This window comes from Sus scrofa, chromosome 3 (assembly GCF_054392235.1).
Source record: "Sus scrofa isolate SSC_HxYL_T2T_F1_AM1 chromosome 3, Sscrofa_HxYL_maternal_Yorkshire_Landrace_v2.0, whole genome shotgun sequence".
NCBI classification, from domain to species: Eukaryota; Metazoa; Chordata; class Mammalia; order Artiodactyla; family Suidae; genus Sus; species Sus scrofa.
In genome coordinates, this window is record NC_139385.1 from 56,863,904 (window position 1) to 56,881,921 (window position 18,018).

Consider the following 18,018-nt stretch of genomic DNA (forward strand, 5'->3'; position numbering starts at 1 on the left):
ACTAGACCATTGAGGCAGTCTGTCAACCGTCTTTTGCCTCCATGATTTCTCTTATAGCCCGAATGTCACACCTTCCTTGTCATCAATTTAACATGTTAACATTTTTTAATTAAAATTCAGTATCGTTGAACGGGTCGTAGAGTATGAGCAATGTTCTCTTTGTTCTAAAAATCCACATGTAATGAAGCTGCCATTCACACGGGGCTGCTTATTTAAAAAAATGATTTTCAACGAACAAAAATATGTGCATTTTCCCAGTGTGGGGTCCATCCAAGATGGGAAATCATAGCCCAGCCCCCGGGGGGTGTGGGGGCTGGGGGGGGTGGTATTGTCAGATGTCAATTTGGGCTGATTGTTCCTGAGGCCATGTGACTGCTCTTCTTGGGTCCTGTGGTGCATGTTATAGACTGATGTCACTTTTTAGAGATCAATTATGAGATGGCTGTTGATAGATGAATGCACGTTGAGGTGAGGAGCCCAGCAAAGTTGCAGGAAAAGGGTTTAGAAGAGGGACGGTGGTGAGGGCGCCGAGCTGTGGTCCCCGTTGCCAGTGATGAAGGCCTCCTGCTCCAGAGACAACAAGCCTGAGAGGTCCCATTGGGAGCTCGAGCAAAGCCAGTGCAGCTCTGGCAAAGGCCCACCGTGGGGATCACAAACCACTACAGGCTCTGGGTTTTGGGGTCGTTTTCAAAACCTGAGCCAACATGTAAAAATCTAGTGGCTTCTAGCTCTCTTTACAAAAAAAGAAAAAAAAAAAAGCAGAGGTTCTGGGCCCACAGTGTCTGAACCTCCCCATATCAACTCACTACCACTGCTTATTTGCTGCCCACAAGTGGCCCTCACTCCTGCTGTTTTCTGCTGGGTCATGTGGGTCTCTGAGTTGTGGCCTTGCCCCTCGGGACAGGCAGGAGGAATGATCTTTCTCCCTTTGGAGCACCTCATTCCCTACTGCTGGCCGTTCCTTGGTCACATCATCCTAGAGCCTCAGTTTTCCTGTCTCTGTAATGGGATCACAGTGTGACCTCTCGGGGGGGGGGGGCGGGGAGGTGGTCAGTAAAAGCTCCCTCCCCTTGGCCCGCACATCCTCAGGAGCCACTGGCATGTTTTTCGGGAAGGAGGACCCCTGGACCCTCCATGTGCCTGCAGTCCACATGCCATCTTCCTCCTGAAAAGCCTGTTGGAGGAGCGAAGACAGAATTATTCAGAAACAAGGCATTTCCCAGCTGTGGGCTCCTCTCTGATGACAAAAGATTCACTTGGCCCAGATCGGAGGCGAGGCAAGAATTATGTGCTGCAGAAAGGCTGCTGGGAGCATCTTGGGTTTGTTTGTAACTAATCTCCAATAATTTAGATCTTTTTAACTCGCGGCAAATCCGCTTTCCTCGACAACGTCTGTGGTGAGCTGTCAGCAGTGTGTGTGGAGACCGGGGTGGGAGGTGGGGAGCTTTTTGTTTTCTCACCACCAAATCCATACTTACCCTCCAAGTTGAAATCTTATCATATTTAACTGGTTCCACATAAACAGATCTGTGTATATTTTCAGTAGTTTCAGCTGAAACCTGTTAAGAACAGATGTGCAGATGGTTGCCCGGCACTGATCCGTTGAAATGTATTTTTCCACGAGCAGCGTGTTCCTTCGGCCCTTCCTTAAGTGGGGAGAAGGAGGGGAAAGTGGGACCTTTAAGATGGATATTACATGCTTCTGAGGATCTGAACCCAGTGTTTGTCATGGGTTTTCCAACAGCAGTTTGGCACACGAGGCTGTGAGCACAGGGTGTGCAGAGCATATAGGGGTGGTGTTGGCCCGTGTGGCCAGGAGGATGGGCCCGTGGCTGCCGCCCACATGAAGGCCAGCCTTGCTCAGCTGCTGGGGAATCAGGCAGCACCTATGCAAAGGCCAGAGTAAGTTACCCATCTTTTTGACTCTTTAGTTTGTTTAAGCAGAAAAATAAAAGTGTGTGTGTGTGTGGGGGGGGGGGGGTAATAAAAAACTCTTACAACTCAACACCAAAGCCAAATAATCTGATTTAGAGGCAAAGATGGAGTTCTCCTTGTGGCTCACAGGCTTAAGGACCCGACATTATCTCTGAGAATGCAGGTTCGATCCTTGGCCTTGCTCAGTGGGTTAAGGATCCAGTGTCCTAAGCCAGTTGCAAAAAGACAAATCCTGTATGATTCCACTTACCTGAGGTGCACAGAGTAGGCAAATTCGTAGAAACAGAAAGTAGCATGGTGGCTGTCAGGTCTGGGGGAGGGGCAGGTGAGGAGTCACTGTTTAATAGGTATAGAGTTTCAGTTTTGCCAGATGAAAAAGCTCTGGAGATCGGTTGCATAACAATATTCATCTACTGAACACAGCTGGACTGTGAAAATAAAAACTGGGGCGTTCCCATTGTGGCTGAGCAGGTTAAGAACCCAACTAGTATCCATGAGGATGTGGGTTCAATCCCTGGCCTTGCTCAGCGGGTTAAAGGATCTAGCATTGCCCTGAGCTTCAGTGTAGGTTACAGATGCAGCTCAGATCCCAAGTTGCTGCACCTGTGGCGTAGGCTGTCAGCCATGGCTCCAATTCCACCCCTAGCCTGGGGACTTCCATATGCCACTGGTGTGGCCCTAAAAAGACAAAAAAAAAAAAAAAAAAAAAAAAATCAGGGGAGAGAGAGCCTAATGACGATCTGGTGGATGGGGGAGAGGATTCTGTGAGCTAATGTACACTGAGCAGAACTTGGTCTTGTTCTCAAGACTGCCCCTCTCTCGTCCCTCCAGCATCCCAGGTCCCTGTCACAGTCTCAAGGACTGTCCCTGTGGGCGTCGTGCGCCTCTTAGCCTAGGCCTCTGGGGCACGGAGTCCTGCCCCACTGCCCTGCTTCTCCCATGGCTGGTAGATGAAGCCCCTGCTTCCTCATCTGCAGGCTTTCATCCCAGGAATTTGCCCTGCCTTGGAGGAGGGGGAGGGAGGGCTTGGGTAGAGGGACATGATGGCAGATGTGTTTCAGGGGTTCATTGCCAGCTGCTTCCAGCTCCAGTTCCACTACCTACCTGGCCACGAGGCCCCAGTGAGCCACAGGTTAAAAAAAAGGGGGGGGGGTGAGGTAGGGTTAGGCTTCTCAAGCTCTAAAGATTCCAGATCTTTGGGATGGGGTGGGGTGAGGCTCTAAGTTCTGTCCAGCCTGGTCCCCTCCACAAGGCACAGTGTCTGGCTGACTTAACAAACCTGAGTTTACTTGGAACCTAACAGGACATCCTGGGATATGAACACAAGTACTTCTGTGTTTTCACAAGAGCTGGGCCCCAAGGACAGTGCCCCCAGGGCTCTGAGAGCAGCTAGAGGCTCAGAGGCAGGAGACAAAGCCCTGGCAGAGCTGTCTTTAGCAAGGTGGGCATTTCTGCCACCTGATAGGCGGGGACCCTCCTGGAAGGACCTGGGCTCATCTGAGCAGAAAGGTGAGCAACTGGCTTGGGAGGTGGGGTCAGATTTCCAAGGCCAAGTGGTACCACATTTTAATGAGGAGGTAAAAATAAAATCAGAGCCTTTGTTAACACTTCAAAGAGGTGAAAAGAGCCCATTTGGTTCCCAGTTACTGCCCCTCCGGCCCCAGGCAGAGAATCCCCTTATCCTAACTCAGGGGCAAGATGCCAAGGGCATCTTGGGCTGGCTGAGAGTGGCAGGAAGCTCCCTGCTAGGGGGCGGGAAGGGTGCTGCTTTCAGGATCCCCACCTCTGATCTGTTTAGGAGATGGTTCTAGGGATTCCTGCTTGTTGGTGACCATCTTAATCTCCAAGCTTTTCACAGCCCTTCTGCATTTCTTTCCCCTGATGATTTTCTTGCTAGCTATTTTTGTTCCGAACGCTCAAAAGCCTTGCTTTCTAGGACTAATTCTGGACTTGACAGGAGCAAAAATCAATAGCTCCAAACTTAGTTCCAGTGTTCATTGGACGCAAGCTGGTTTGGGGCTACACCATGGAGCTCCAGCCAGAAACGGGCTGAAATCTCTGAAATCTCGCCACACACCCAGGAGACATGAGTGCACTTAGCCAGGGAGCAAGATGCCACTGTCCCCTCCCCCCCATTCAGTTTCAGTCCCTCGCTGCCCCTCCAGAATAGAGACCCCAAGTGAGCTGGTCATGCTCTTCCCCTCTGCCTCCATCTATTCCAGACTGCTTCTGGATTCCCTTTCTTTGCTCATGTAGCTCCTAACCCCACATCCACCAGGTTTTCAGAATCTGCGCTTAATACTCGCACATCACTCGGGTTTCCAAATATTGTCTTTATCAATACAGTGGTGTTTCCCTAAAATGACTGACAGCTCCGTGACCTCTCTTTTCAGCCACAAATGAAAGAGGACTTAAAAGATGTGTGTGTGCGTGTGTGCATGCACTTGAGTGCATGCCTAATGCACGTGCTCCTATGGAACCTAGGATAAATTATAGAGAATGGCAATGTCATAGTTGCAAAAAGGTATCCAGGGCATCGCCCATTAGGAGCTACATTGTGTTCAAAGCTGAGATACTCAAGCAGAATAACAGGCCTTTGTGCTGGAAAGCAGTCAGCTGTAGCAATGACTAATAATATAGTTGAGGATCTGTTCACATTTTTCCCCTTTTGTGCCTATTTTCATAAGTTATTAACTCAAGCATGAAATTGTTTCAGGCTGAAAACTGGTGGTGAGAGCAAGGCAAACAGTGTGGGAAACAACTTTGTGTTGTTGTTCTTACTTAATTTAGTTTGGCTGTTTTGAAGTTAGGGGAGCAGAAATGTCCAGGCGAGTTTTCTCCAGCGAGGTGTATTTGTGAAGCCCAAAGAAGTTTTTGGGATCGTGTTCTATAAAGCACATCTTTTCATGACCCCAAGCAGAAGTTTCTCTTCATACATATGTGTGCTTCTGCTTGGTACAGGCGGGGTGGTGGTTTGGCTGAAATTGCATCAGAATGTTATAAATGACCATCCCGGACTCATCTGCCTTCAACTAGAAAATGACTATCCCAAGTCCAGAGCCTGGTGAGCCAGCACACAGCTGCCATAGACAGTACAGCAGTAGTAAAACTGGCTTCTGGGTCTTAGTGAATTCTGGAGGAATGAAAGGAGCAAAAACAAGATGAGCAATGGGCATGCCTCTCATTCCTCCAGGAGTCAGATTAACTGAGATTTACCGTCCATAGAATCAGAAAGTCCAACTGGAGGACACCAGATTTCCCACAAGTCTTTAAAATCATTTTCTTTTCTTGGGTCAGGAGACTGAACATTACAGAAAAGTACAGAAAGCTGCTTAACTACCCACATTCCAGAATTAACAAAGGTTAACATTTTGTAATGATTCAAATAATTCTAATAAAGTTGTTCCCTTTCCTTTATTTCATAGATGGGTGAAGTGAGGAGCAGGAGGGGACCGACACGACAGAGGTGTGCAGCCTCCAGCATCTCCTCCTTTGTGAACTGGATCCTCCCCAAGGAGACTACGAGGTGGGTAAGACCAGCGTCACTGTCCCGCTTCCTAGATGAAGGACTTGGGGCCCCCAGTGGATGTGGATGAGAGTGTCTCTGGTCTGAGCTCTGTGCTGGGCTCAGGGGACAGAAGACAAAGCCCAAAGCAGCCCTGATCCCTGCCCGAGGGAGGGGTGCAGAGAGTGCCTACGTGGAGGGGAAGTGATTCCTTGCAGCCAGAGTCAGCTTCACCAGGCTCCTAATCCAGAGGCAAGCCAGCTAATACTTAGGGAGACACTGCAGAGACCTCTGGGCCCCTCATAGGGTATTTTTAAATCAAGGACTCAATTATGGATCACTGCCAAAGAAAAACAAAATATCCTGCCACCCTGGGAGATGAAGTGATGGTTTTTATTTTTACTAGTAGATTGTTCCATTTATAAATCTTTGATAAATCCTTTTGCCCAGCCACACAGCATCTGAACCTCTCCGGAATTTACAAAAAATAAAAACGTGAAATCTGACAAAGGAATGAGAGCTGGCCTTCCGTGCATCCCAGAGCTTCAGAGCTTCTCAGGCTACAGCTCTGTGCGTTGCATCTGTTAAGCCCCTGCTGGGTTGCATCATATTTTGCAAAGCCACACGTGCTCTCTGAGGGCGACAGGAGCTAGCTCCCGTCCACCAGCTGGAATCTCAGAGAGCGCAGTCTCTAAAAATACCCAACTCTGCAGACTCACGCGGGGCCCAGGGGGCTTCTAGATTGACAGGTCCCTTTAAGCAAAAACGTGGGTTTAAAAACAAAAATCAGCAAGTCTTTTCCGCATTGATTGATTTTTAGCTCCGGAGAGTTTTCGCAGGTCATTTTCGGAGTAATGGAAACTCCCCGGAATTATTTTAGGAAAAGTTAAAACGGGGCAAAGTGGAGCCAGCAGCCAGGCTTTGTCAGGGTCTGGGGCATCTCCAGCGAGCGAGACGGAAGCCCAGCTTCACCGTGGCCAAGGTCACGGAGGGCGAGGCTGCGCCAGAACCTCTGCGCTGTGGGGCACAGACGGGAACGCGCTCGGCCGGCAGGTCAGAGGAGCTGCGCGCCTGCCCCTTCCATCCTAGCGCGGAGGCTTCCTTCCCCCGGGCAGGGGCCTGGTATGGAACTTTATGGTTGCTACGTGTAAGGGAGAAAACCGTGTCCAGATCCCCCGAAATGCACACAGCCGTGGGTGCGCAAGGTGGCACAACCGGATGTGTGTGAATTGTTCCCCCAGCGATATACAGAATGAGGTTTTTTGGGGGAAATACCTCCTCCTAGTCTCATCGCTTCCAAAGACAGAAAAACCACAGGGTTCCTGGTAGAAGGGCGTTGGCTTTATCAGCTTAGAGCAGGTCCTTCCTGGCCTCAGCCCCGCAGTAGAGACACAGTCAGACAGAAACGCACAGCTCAGGTGCTGACACACATCCAGAGCTGTGTTCAATCCTCAGAACGCCGTTCGGAAGAGGTTGGTGAGTCGCGGTGCCTTCTGCCTCTCTTTCGTTTAGTTGGGCACTGTGCCGAATTTGAAGTCATCTGAATCCAAGGACAAGCCAAAAAAAAAAAAAACCAAAAAAAAACCCCACAACCGGGTCGGTCCTGAACACATCATACTAACTTCATAATCTGGTGCCTCCAAGAAAACTCCATCAGAGAGATTGTTTCTAAGCTAGATCCACTCCAGATTGCTTGGCACAAGAAGCTCACTACTGCTGGAGGTGGCCTTATGTGACACTGGAAAGCTAGCTTTACCATGGCCCTGTGGAGTGGCAGTTGGGCAGGGAAGAAATTCAGACAGTTCCTCCAATGGATTCTTTGGACAGGATTTGAAAAGATCTGGTCAGTGATTGATCACCCCATCATTTCTGTAAAATCCAGGAGCCATGTGTGAGAATTCCAGTTGCTCCCCATCCTGGCCAGAACTTACTGCCATCAGTCTTTTCTGTCCTAGTCATTCTAATGGGTGCATAGTAAGATCTTTAAAATTGTTGCCCATTTTTAACTGGGTTGTTTGTTTTCTTATTATTGAATTTTAGGATTTCTTTATATATTATGGACATAAGCCTCTTAGTAGACCTATGTTTTGCAAATGTTTTCCCTCAGATTATGTCTTTTCCTTTTCTTAACAGTGGCTTTTTGTTTTCAATCTTGAAGAAGCCCAATTTATCATTTTCTTCTTTTACGAATTATGCTTTTGGCATTGCATCTAAGAAATCTTTGCCTAGCCCAAGGTCATGAAGCTTTTCTTCTAGAAGCTATAGATATTTCATTCTGTGATGATTCATTTTTAGTTAATTTTTGTAAATGATACAAGGTACAGAGCTAATGTCACTTTTTTGGCCTGTGAATATCCCAGTGTCCCCTCAGCATTTGTTGAAAAGATGATCATTTCTCCACTGCATTGCTTTGCACCTTTGTTAAAATGAAGTTTTTTCCGTGTATGAGTGAGTCGCTATTTGGATTTACTTTTGATTCTGAAGTTCCATTGGTGTTTGTGCTTATCTTTATTCCACTGTCCTGATTATTGTAGCTTTGTAATAAGTTATGAAATCATGTGATGGAAATTCTTCAACTTTTGCTTTTACAAAGTTGTTTTGATGACTCTAAGTCCTCTGCATTTCTGTAGGAATTTCAGAATCAGCTTGTCCATTTCTACCAAAAACCCTGCTGAAATTTTGATCAGAATTACATTGAATCTATAGATCAATTTTGTGAGAATTTATACCTTAAAAATATTGAGCCTTCTGGAGTTTCCATCATGGCTCAGTGGAAACGAATCTGAGTAGCATCCATGAAGATGCAGGTTCGATCCCTGGCCTTGCTCGGTGGGTTAAGGATTTGGTGTTGCCGTGAGCTGTGGTGTAGGTCATAGACGTGGCTTGGATCCTGTGTTCCTGTGGCTGTGGTGTAGGCTGGCACCTGCAGCTCCAGTTTGATCCCTATCCTGGGAACTTCCCACGGGTGTGGCTCTAAAAAGACAAAGTATATATATATATTGAGCCTTTTAACCCATGAACACAGCATCTGATTTATTTAGGTTCTCTTTAATTTCTCTCAGCAACATTGTAAAACTTTTGATGCATAGATACTGTCCATCTTCGTCAGATTTATCCTAAATATTTTATACGTTTTGATAGTATTGTATTAAAATTTCAATTTTACTGTTGTACATTGCAAGCATACAAAAATACAATTGACTTCTTTTGTACATTAACCTTTTATCCTGTGTCTTTACTAAAGTCACTTTTTACATTCTAGTAGCTTTTTGTTGCCATAGGATTTTCTACATAGATTTTCATGTCATCTGAAAAAAGTAAACAGCTTTACTTTTGTACCATTCTGGATTTTTAAATTTCTTATTTCTTGCCATATTGCAGCGGATTAAATCTTCAGTACAATGTAAAATAGACTCTGTGAGAGTTTCTGATTTTAGGAGGAAAGTATTCAGTCTCTCTTTCATCGCTATTAGTCTATTTCATCAACATTAAAGATGTTAGCTGTTAGTTTTTAGTAGATTCCCCTTAACAGATCGAGAAAGTGCGCATCTCTCAGTTTGCTGAGATTTTCTAGCAGGAATATTTGTCGTATTTTATTAAATGGCTTTTCGTAAACTTATATAGTTTCCAAGTGTCTCATTTCTAAGTTTGTCACATACAGAACACATCTCTTTTTACATTCCTTTACTTTACCTGATTATAACATAATTGTCTTCAAGATTTTTCTTCTACATACATTTAGAATCACTTTAGCCGTGTTATAGTTTTTGCCTCAACCATCAACATATTTTGGAAAAATTCAGAGGAAAAGGAAAATCCATTGTATTTACCAATATTACCAATATTGGGTATTGTGTTGTTTAATGTGTTGTTTCTTGTGCTTATTGTGTTGTTTCTTCCGTAAGGAGGTTCCCGTAGTCTTTCTTTCATTGTTTCTTTTCTGTTTAGGAAACTTCTTATAGCCATTCTTATTGGTATATCTGCTAGTAACAAATATTCTTAGTTTTTGTTTTTCTGAAAGTATCTTCATCTGCTATTCATTTCTGAAGGATCCTTTGCTGGAAAGGACCGTTCAGCTGAATATAGGATTCTGAGTCAGCCGTTCGTTCTTCTCTTTCAGCACTTAAAAGTACTCTGGCCTCCATGGATTCTAATGCAAATTTGCTGTCATTCAAAAATATTTCCCCATAGGTTGTGTCATTTCTCTCTATTTTAGATACATGTACATATTCTTTTTGTTTTTCCAGAGTTTGACTATGCTGTGCCTTGATATAGATTTCTTTAGGTTTATTCTGTTTGAAGTTTACTCAGCTTCTTATATCTGAGTGTTTATGGTTTTGTTTTTGTAAAATGTTGAGTGCTTTAAGCCCATATTTGAGTAATTTCTCAGTTCTGCCCGCTTTTCCTTTCCTTCCAGAATGCCCATGTTACAGAAGTTGGATCTTTCGTTATAGCCCCTGAGGCTCTGTTCCTTTTTTTTTTTCCCCTCACAACCCATTTTCTTCTCTCTGTTGTCCAGGTTGGATATTAAATGCTGTCCTAGCCTCCCATTCACTGTGTTCTTCTATTTTGCTAGGGGGTGCCTCCCTTCAGGTCAGTTTTTTTGGTTGCTGTTGTTATGAGTGTATTTTCCAGTTATAAAATTGCCATTTAGTGCTTTATATTTTCTCTCTCTTGCCTGGGACTTCCTACTTTTTATTTCCAGAGTATTTGTCATTGTTCTTTGAAGCATTTTAATGGTGGTTGCTTTAAAATATTTCTCAGGTAATTCTAGCATCTGTCATCTTGCTGTTAACATCTGTTAATGGGCTCCCTTCATTCAGTTTGAGATTGTCCTGGTTCTTGGCATGATGAGCAAAATTCTACTGAAACCTTCACATTTAGGATATTAGGTTATCAGACCTCATATCTTATTTGAATCTGTTTTCACTATCTTCCTCTGACACTGTAGAGGAAAGTGGGGGGCAGCAAGGTGTTGCCTCATTATTGCCGGGGGTGGGGTGGTAGAAGTCTGGGTCCCCACCCCCCTGCTTGGCCTCTGTTGACACTGGAGGATGGCGGGTGGTCTCCATCCTCCTGCTGGGTGGGGGGTTGAACTTCTGGCTTCCCAACAGGCTTCCACTGGTAGCTCCCCCATGTGGCGGTGTCTGAGTGCCTCACCTGGCCTTGTCACAACCACCAAGAGGTAAAGCTGGTCCTGGTTCCCTACTGGACCTCCTGATACCACCCTTGCTGGTGGGGAAGGAGCTCTTCTGGTGCCATGTGGGAAGCCAGGTGGGGATGGGAGTCCAGGTCCCCCCATGAGGTCTCTGCTGACACAGGAGACGTTCATTATCCCTTTTGGGTAAGGATGAAAATTTCAGCTCCCTAGCTCAGCCTTCTCAAACATCACCCCAGGTGGGAGGCCGTAGGGTGGGTGGGGCACCTAGTTACAGCCTAATGAGGGTGAACTTCAGGATTTTGCTTTGGGAGGTGGGCCCGCAGTATTTTCCATGGTGCCTGGCTCACGTGGACCAGCTGTTGCCTAAAACCTTTCTTTCTTGCGGGGCTGCTTGCTCCAGACCCTGGGCTATAGAGAGCAGGCTTCATGGGGTTTCTTCTTCATCTGCTCTCTTTTGGCATTTCTGAGTTCCTGGCTTCTTCTGGGCCTCGTCTGGGATACAGGCGACAAAAAGAAACCAGCGTTCTCACTACTTTGTTCTACGAGTTCCGAGGTCCCTGTTGGTCCGTCTTCTGTCCACCTTCCAGCATCGTCTTATGTTTGTTCTGTATAGAATGTCCAGGGTTTTGTTTGTTTTGTTTTTTGTTTTTTGGTTTTAGTGGGAGGAAGCAGGAGGAAGGGATAAGTCTGTCTGTTCTGACTTCCTCGGAGTGAAAGTTCTCATCTCACTTTGGGATGCATTTCAAAGTAAGTTGCAAATAGTCACCCTTTAATACCTCAGCCTGAATTACAGTTCAGTATTTATAGACATCTTTCTTTTTTAATGTAAAAACCATGCATTCATTCCAATGCACGCATCATCAGTGGACCATTTGATGAGTGTAACCCGCCCTCTATCAAGATACAGAGCTGGCCCATCACCTGAGAAGCTCCCTCATCCTTTTCCCCAGTCAATCCCTGTCTTCCCCTAGAGGCAAACATTGTTTTTGTTAACATCCTGGATTAGTTTTCTTTGTTCCAGACTGTCACATGAAAGGAAGCATGCATCAGACACTCCTGATGCTTTCTTCTCTCTACATAATGTTTTGAGATCTCTCTGTATTTTGTCTTCCATTCCTTCTTCCTGTGGAGCTGGATTCCATTGCACAAATATATGGATGGGTGTTGACCCATCCTCCTATTGATGGAGACCCGACCTCTTTCCAGGCTTTGACAGATCCAAGTAAAACAAAGGAGAGCCCTTTTAATTGGGAGCATTTTTGAAATGATCTGAACAAACCTGCCCTGGGATGAGCAGGGATGACTCAGACCTCTGCCCAGCGTAGCTGGCATTCTGCTAGGGACAGGGAGACACAACGAACTAAATAAGAAGTAGCCAAATGACATGGGCTAGCAGTGCATGCTAGGAAGGAAGGATAAAGCTGGGTCCATGGGTGGGGCTGACAGGTGGCCCAAGGGTAGGTAGGGTATCATTTGAGCTCTGAAGGCAAAGGGAGGACTTAGGGGAAGGCAGGGAGGATTCTTGGAGAAGGTGAGGTTGGAAGACCCAAGGACCTTTTTAAAAGTCTGTGTCTTTAAAGCTCCTCATGCCTGGCAATTTATGCACTTCAGAAGTGTCTTCCTGAAGCTCCTGCCGTGGCACAGTGGGATCGGTGGCATCTTGGGAGGGGATGGCATCACTGGGGTGAGGGTTTGACCCAGCACAGAGGTTAAGGATCCAATGTTGCCACAGCTGTGGCTTAGGTCTCGACTGTGGTTTGGTTCTGATTCCTGGCCCGGGGAACTCCTATATGCCATGGGGCAACCAAAAAAAAAAAAAAAAAAAAAAAAAAGAAAGAAAGAAAGAAATGTCTTTCTTGGCCAGCTGGCCAAGATGCCACAGGAACTTCTCAGCGTCCAGATTAGGGGTCTGTGCCCACCTCCCAAGTGTGGGTGGACCAACCTTCTCCTTGGCTTCCTGAGGGGGAGGCCTCACCCCCACAACCCCCCTGCCCGCCCCCCTCTGCACTCCTGCAGGTGCTTCCCCAGGAAATGCTAATGTGGAGACAGAAGCCACTGCTGGGCTGTGGGGTCTGGGGCTTCCTGGTTCGTGTGTCCTTGAGCAAGCTGGGGGGAGGGGGGGAGACTCAAAGTCAGACGTTAGGGGATGGAGTGAACCTGGTGGTGGGACAGCCACCCACACACACTCCTCCCTTGTCACTTTTGTCACCAGCACACCCTCAGCAGAGCTGCCGCTGGCCCTGTTTCTGTTTTATCTTGTTTAACTCTCACACCCGCCCTGTGGGTAGATGCTCTGTTCTTGCTGATGGGAACCTGGAGACAGGCTTTTGTGGGGGCTAAAGCATAATTCTAAGCTGGATCTCTCCCATCCTAACTGGGTGCTTTTAGCCACTCTGTTTTATTGTTTACTGAATTCTGAACAGAAGGAACAGGTGCCCTTTGGGGATGTGAGTTTACAGAGGTCGGAGGGAGGGAGGTGGAAAAAGGCTAAAGGCTGTTTCCTGGGGATGAGGGGGTGGGCTGGACCTGCCAGGGTCTGAGAGAAGCCTCATGGGGATGTCTGTGTGGAGGCGGGAGAACCAGGAGTTTGATGGGAAGAAGCTGGGATACAAGCCCAAACTCCACACTGATCCCACCCATGGTGGTGGGATTTAGGGCAAATTCTTTAAACCCTCCAGGCTTCCACTTCCATATCTGTGAAATGGGGGCCTACTAGCATCTCCCTGGGATGTCGCTGGGTGGATCCAGTGAGGCCATGCATGTAAAGTGCTTATATGGTGCCAGAATCACAGTAGATGCCAAGAAACTCTGGCTGGTTTGCTATTCTCTGCAGAGTGGCTGCACTGCCCATGTGGAAGCTTTAGATGAAGGGATGGACAACAGTGGGGTGCAGGGGTGGGGGCACATCTTAGTCAGGAGTCTGAGGCTGGCAGAACCTGTGCTTCCTGCGTCCATCAGAGGGGCAAGTGACCTCTGGGATGTCTTCCAACCTGGAGACCTCATTTCCTGTCCTTGTCGCGGTATCAGTGGTGGCTCCTGCATGGGAGGGAGCAGCAGCTTCTGTTGGCTCCTGGATGCCCCATCTGTGGTCTTTGGGGATGTGTTTATCCCCCTCAGAAGGAAGTAGACAGGTGAGGAGGTGGACTGGGCTTTCCAAACACTGGCCTGTGTGCCTGCTGCGGGGTTAGGGCATGCTGTGTGCTCACTGCTCCAAGGAGATGTATTTTGCAAACTTGTTATAAACAGATTACATTTCTTACCCTAATGTAGCTGTTGGCTACTTGCCCATGAATTTTAGCCTCCAGGAGAAAAACAAGTGCTTGAGCCGAGTGCTGGGTACTTTTACTTTCCATGCGGTACTCAGGGCTTCTTGGAGTCCCCTTCACCCCAACACCTCAGGGCTTCTTGGAGTCCCCTTCACCCCAACACACACACACACACACACACACACACACACACACACACACACACACACGTGTGCACACACATGCATATGCATCATGCTCGTACACATGTGCACAGGCATGCACGTGCATACATACTGGCCTTTGTGTAGACAGGTGATCCTATGGGCCATTGATCCCCTTCTCCTGCTCAGATGCTCCTCCATCCATAGTGTGTATCTGGGGATTCAGGGCCTGCTAACCAGACTGTGGCTATATTTTGACTTTTTAGGAAAAGCCTCTCCCCATACATCTTCATGTTTAACAAGCTCACTTTAGTTTCCAAACTCCTCTTCCCCCTCTTATAAATACTTTAATAGTCCATGCGGATTACTGTCCAACCTGCCTTTTACAAGGAGAAGCTGTGGCCCAGAGAAGGGAGGTCATTTCCCCAAGGTCCCCAGCAGGGCAGTGTCCCCCAGGACCCCACCCCCACCCCGCGCACGTGCTCATGTGCACACACACACACAAACCACAACGCCATCACCGTGAGGAAACCCTTCCAGCCACCTGGCCCATCTCCAGAGCCCAGAGCTGATCAGAAATGATGGCTGGGTATCTGAGACCAGCCAGCCAGACACAGAGGTGCCCTGGACAGCCTGGGCTCCTTCCTGTCAACCTGCATGTGAGTGATTTTGAGAGAGAAACTCAGGTGCGGGTTCGCACCAAGCTCCCGCGTTGCCCTCTCCAACAGCCACAGGCACCCCCCCTCCCCTCCTGTCCACGAAGGAGGTCCCTCCTTCTCCCCCACTCCTTCTCTCTCCATCTCTCCCAATCCTTCCTTTCTGCCTCCCTCCTCTTATCTTTAAGCAGAGATGCTGGCAGCTGTGCTTCCTGCCCAGCATCCTTTCCCTACACGATCCTTTGAGTCAGAAAAGTGGGCACAGAACAAACGCCCAGACTGGGCCCCTCAGGGGCCCAACATCAAAGGTGCAGGAAACAACTCTGTTTCCCTGTCCTCTGACAGGTTGGCCAATGTCTCGCCAGGCTGAGCCTCTGCCTGAGGAAACAGCCCTGTTGGCCATGCCAGGCACCCAGATGTTCTGATCTTGTGTGGCAGGTGGCCAGTTTCTCTAGGCCTTTCCTTGTGTAAGATGTCTGCTGACGGGGCAGGGGGTGCTAGTCAGACCACGAAGCGGACGTGTGCAGCTGCCAGGGATGCCCGCACCTGCCTGGCATCCACAGGGACACCGTGCACACGAGCACAATCACACGTGCCATCAATGACACATGTGCATGCATTCACACACATGCACAGGTGCACAGGTGCACACCCACAGCTGCGTGCACGCACGCGCGCACACACACACAGGCTCATCCACAGAGGGGGAGCTCCAGGCCTCTTACTCAGCACTTCCTTAACTTGTCTAAGAACAGTCAGACAAATATATCACTTATATGTAGAATCTTAAAAAAAAAGAGACACAATTTTACTTATTTCCAAAACAAGAAACAGACTCACAGACATAGAAAACAAACATGATTTCTAAAGAGTAAAGTGGATGGGAGGAGAGAAAAATTAAGAGATTGGGGTTAACAGACACTAATATATATAAAATAGGTAACCAGCAAGGACCTACTGTATAGCACAGGGAACTCCACTCAGTACTTTATAACAACCTATAAAGGAAAAGAGTCTGAAAAGTGTGTGTATGTGTGTGTATGTGCATGTAACTGAATCACTGAGCTGTACACCTGAAACTAACACAACATTATTAATCAACCATACTCCAATTTTTAAAATGATATAAACAAAAAAACTTGCCCAGCCAAAAATAAATAAATGTAAAAAAATGAAAGTCTCCGTCTGATGGTTTGTAAGAGTGACCAGTCTCTCCAAGGTTCTCCCCTGGACTCACCTGACAGCAACCTCGTGTTTTGTGGGGCCTAGGAAGCCTGGAGCAGATGCAAACCCTTCCTGGGGGGTCAAGACAGCCTTTGATACCTGAGCATATCCTTGGGCAGTCAGGCAGGCCTTCGAGGACCAAGAAGACACTGGTCCTCCCCCCGGTGACAGCTAGGGGCTCACTCTCCTGTCAGCCCCTCTGTGGAATGAGTCTGTTCTGCACTCTGGGCCCTGGTGCCAGGAGCCCAGGGGCCAAGTGTCAAGCTGGGCCCACCAGAAGCCTGGCACCAGGTCATCACCCACAGCTGCTGGGATTTAGAAAACAGACTCTGAGCCAGAACTGAGTGTGGTGACAATGTGACAGAGCCAAGAGCCACAGGGCATGCCCTGCCCCTGGCATAAGCTGGGGGGCCTGTGATGGGCTCACCCTTGCTCAGGGTCCAGCATCCGTGAGCCTTTGTAATTGGGGTGGAGTGAAAAGAACAAATTGTCGAGTTTTATTTGAAACTTGCCCTGAGGAGAGGTCAGATCAGGGGGCCTGGAGCTGTTGCTGGTGCCCTGGTCATGGACTTGATCACCATCCATGAGCTCCCCTCCCCCAGGGGTACCTAAGCAACTGTGACATTTTAATTATTAACTGCAGATTTAAAACATGTTCTCTGCCTGCCTCCAAAAGGACTTTTGAGAGGCTACAGGATTCGGCACTAATGCGAACTAATTAATTCACAATTAGATGAAAACTTCGGAGCCCGGGAGTGAGTGGCCAGCAGGTTGCAGACGTCAGGTGATGGCCACCAGCCAGCATGGAACACGCCCCCACAAGACACACAGCAGAGGTGCCACCTGGACCTCCCACCCTGTCATCTCAATGCCTTGGACCCCTGGCCAGGATATGTGGGGATGGCACCCACCTGGGCACCCAGCTACTCATCTGCTGTCTCACCAATGAGGAGAATGAAGAACACAGGTATCTTACTTTTTAAATGTTAATCTTTGCTGTAGAGGAGAAATTGAGACCACATTGTAAATCAGCTACCCTCTATTAGAAAATTAAAAAGAATTTTCTAGTAGCCAAAAAGGTAAAATTAATGTAATTATATATTTTATTTAATCCAATATATTATAGTAGTATCGTTTTGATATGTAATCGATCACAAATTACTAATGGGATTTTTAAAAAGTATTTTTAATCAATAACCCTTGCACATGGTACAAGATGTCACAGATTCAAATTCTGTGGAAAAGAGTCTCCTCCATCTCAGCCTGACCCCTGGTACCCCCAGAGGCAGCCATCACTGTCAGCTTCCTGGGGATCCTATGCAGTTTATCTTTGCACAAACTGTAGCTTTATTTTGTAGGGATAGCATATGTTCTACTGTTTATGTCACTAGTTGCAGAATGTTAGACATTCGGGTTGTATCACGTCTTTTTTTTTTTTTTTTTTTTTTTAGGGCTGCACCCATGGCATATGGAAGTTCCCAGGTTAGGGGTCTAATCAGTGCTGTAGCTGCCGGCCTACACCATAGCCACAGCAACATGGAATCCAAGCAGAGTCTGTGACCTATACCACAGTTCAAGGCAACGCCAGATCCTTAACCCACTGAACGAGGCCAGGGATTGAACCTTCATCCTCATGGGTACTAGTCAGGTTGGTTAATCACTGAGCCACAACGGGAACTCCTGTGTCCTGTCTTTGGCAAATACAAGCGAGGCTTCTTAAATATCCTTCTATGTGCAGATATAAGAATATCTGTACATGAACTCTTAGAAGCAGGGGTCCCAGCCAGATAAAGAGATAAGTGCATTTATAGTTTTGTTAGATGTTGCAAAATTGATCTCCATCTAAACTGTACTCTACAAACACTAGGAGAACTAGAAGTGCCTGTTTCCAAACATCTTTTTGAACATGGCATTGTGATCATGCTGGACCATCTGAGGGAGTTCCCATTGTGGCTCAGTGGGTTAAGAACCTGACTAGTATTCACGAGGATGTTGTTCGATCCCTGGCCTGGCTCAGTGGGTTGCCTCAAGCTACAGTGTAGGTCACAGATTCGACTGGAATCCTGCATTGCTGTGGCTGTGGCACAGGCTGGCAGCTGCAGCTCTGATTCGACCTCTAGCCTGGGAA

General features: G+C 47.4%; 1 protein-coding gene across 24 annotated transcripts in view; it reads left to right on the forward strand.

Annotated features, from left to right (window-relative positions):
* Positions 1-18,018, forward strand: part of LOC106509733 (uncharacterized) — a 279,725-nt gene that overhangs the window by 120,796 nt on the left and 140,911 nt on the right. For 22 of the 24 annotated variants that reach the window (XR_014841207.1, XR_014841205.1, XR_002342497.2 and 19 more), the window contains 2 exons: positions 5,361-5,461; positions 16,624-16,857. Coding sequence is in view for 4 of the 24 variants with exons in the window: in XM_085018440.1 (XP_084874566.1) it covers positions 16,791-16,857 (67 nt within the window). In the remaining 20 variants the exon portion in view is untranslated. Of the gene's footprint in view, positions 1-5,360; positions 5,462-16,623; positions 17,291-18,018 lie in introns of all 24 variants that reach the window. The other 2 variants (XR_014841210.1, XR_014841206.1) reach the window with 1 other exon arrangement.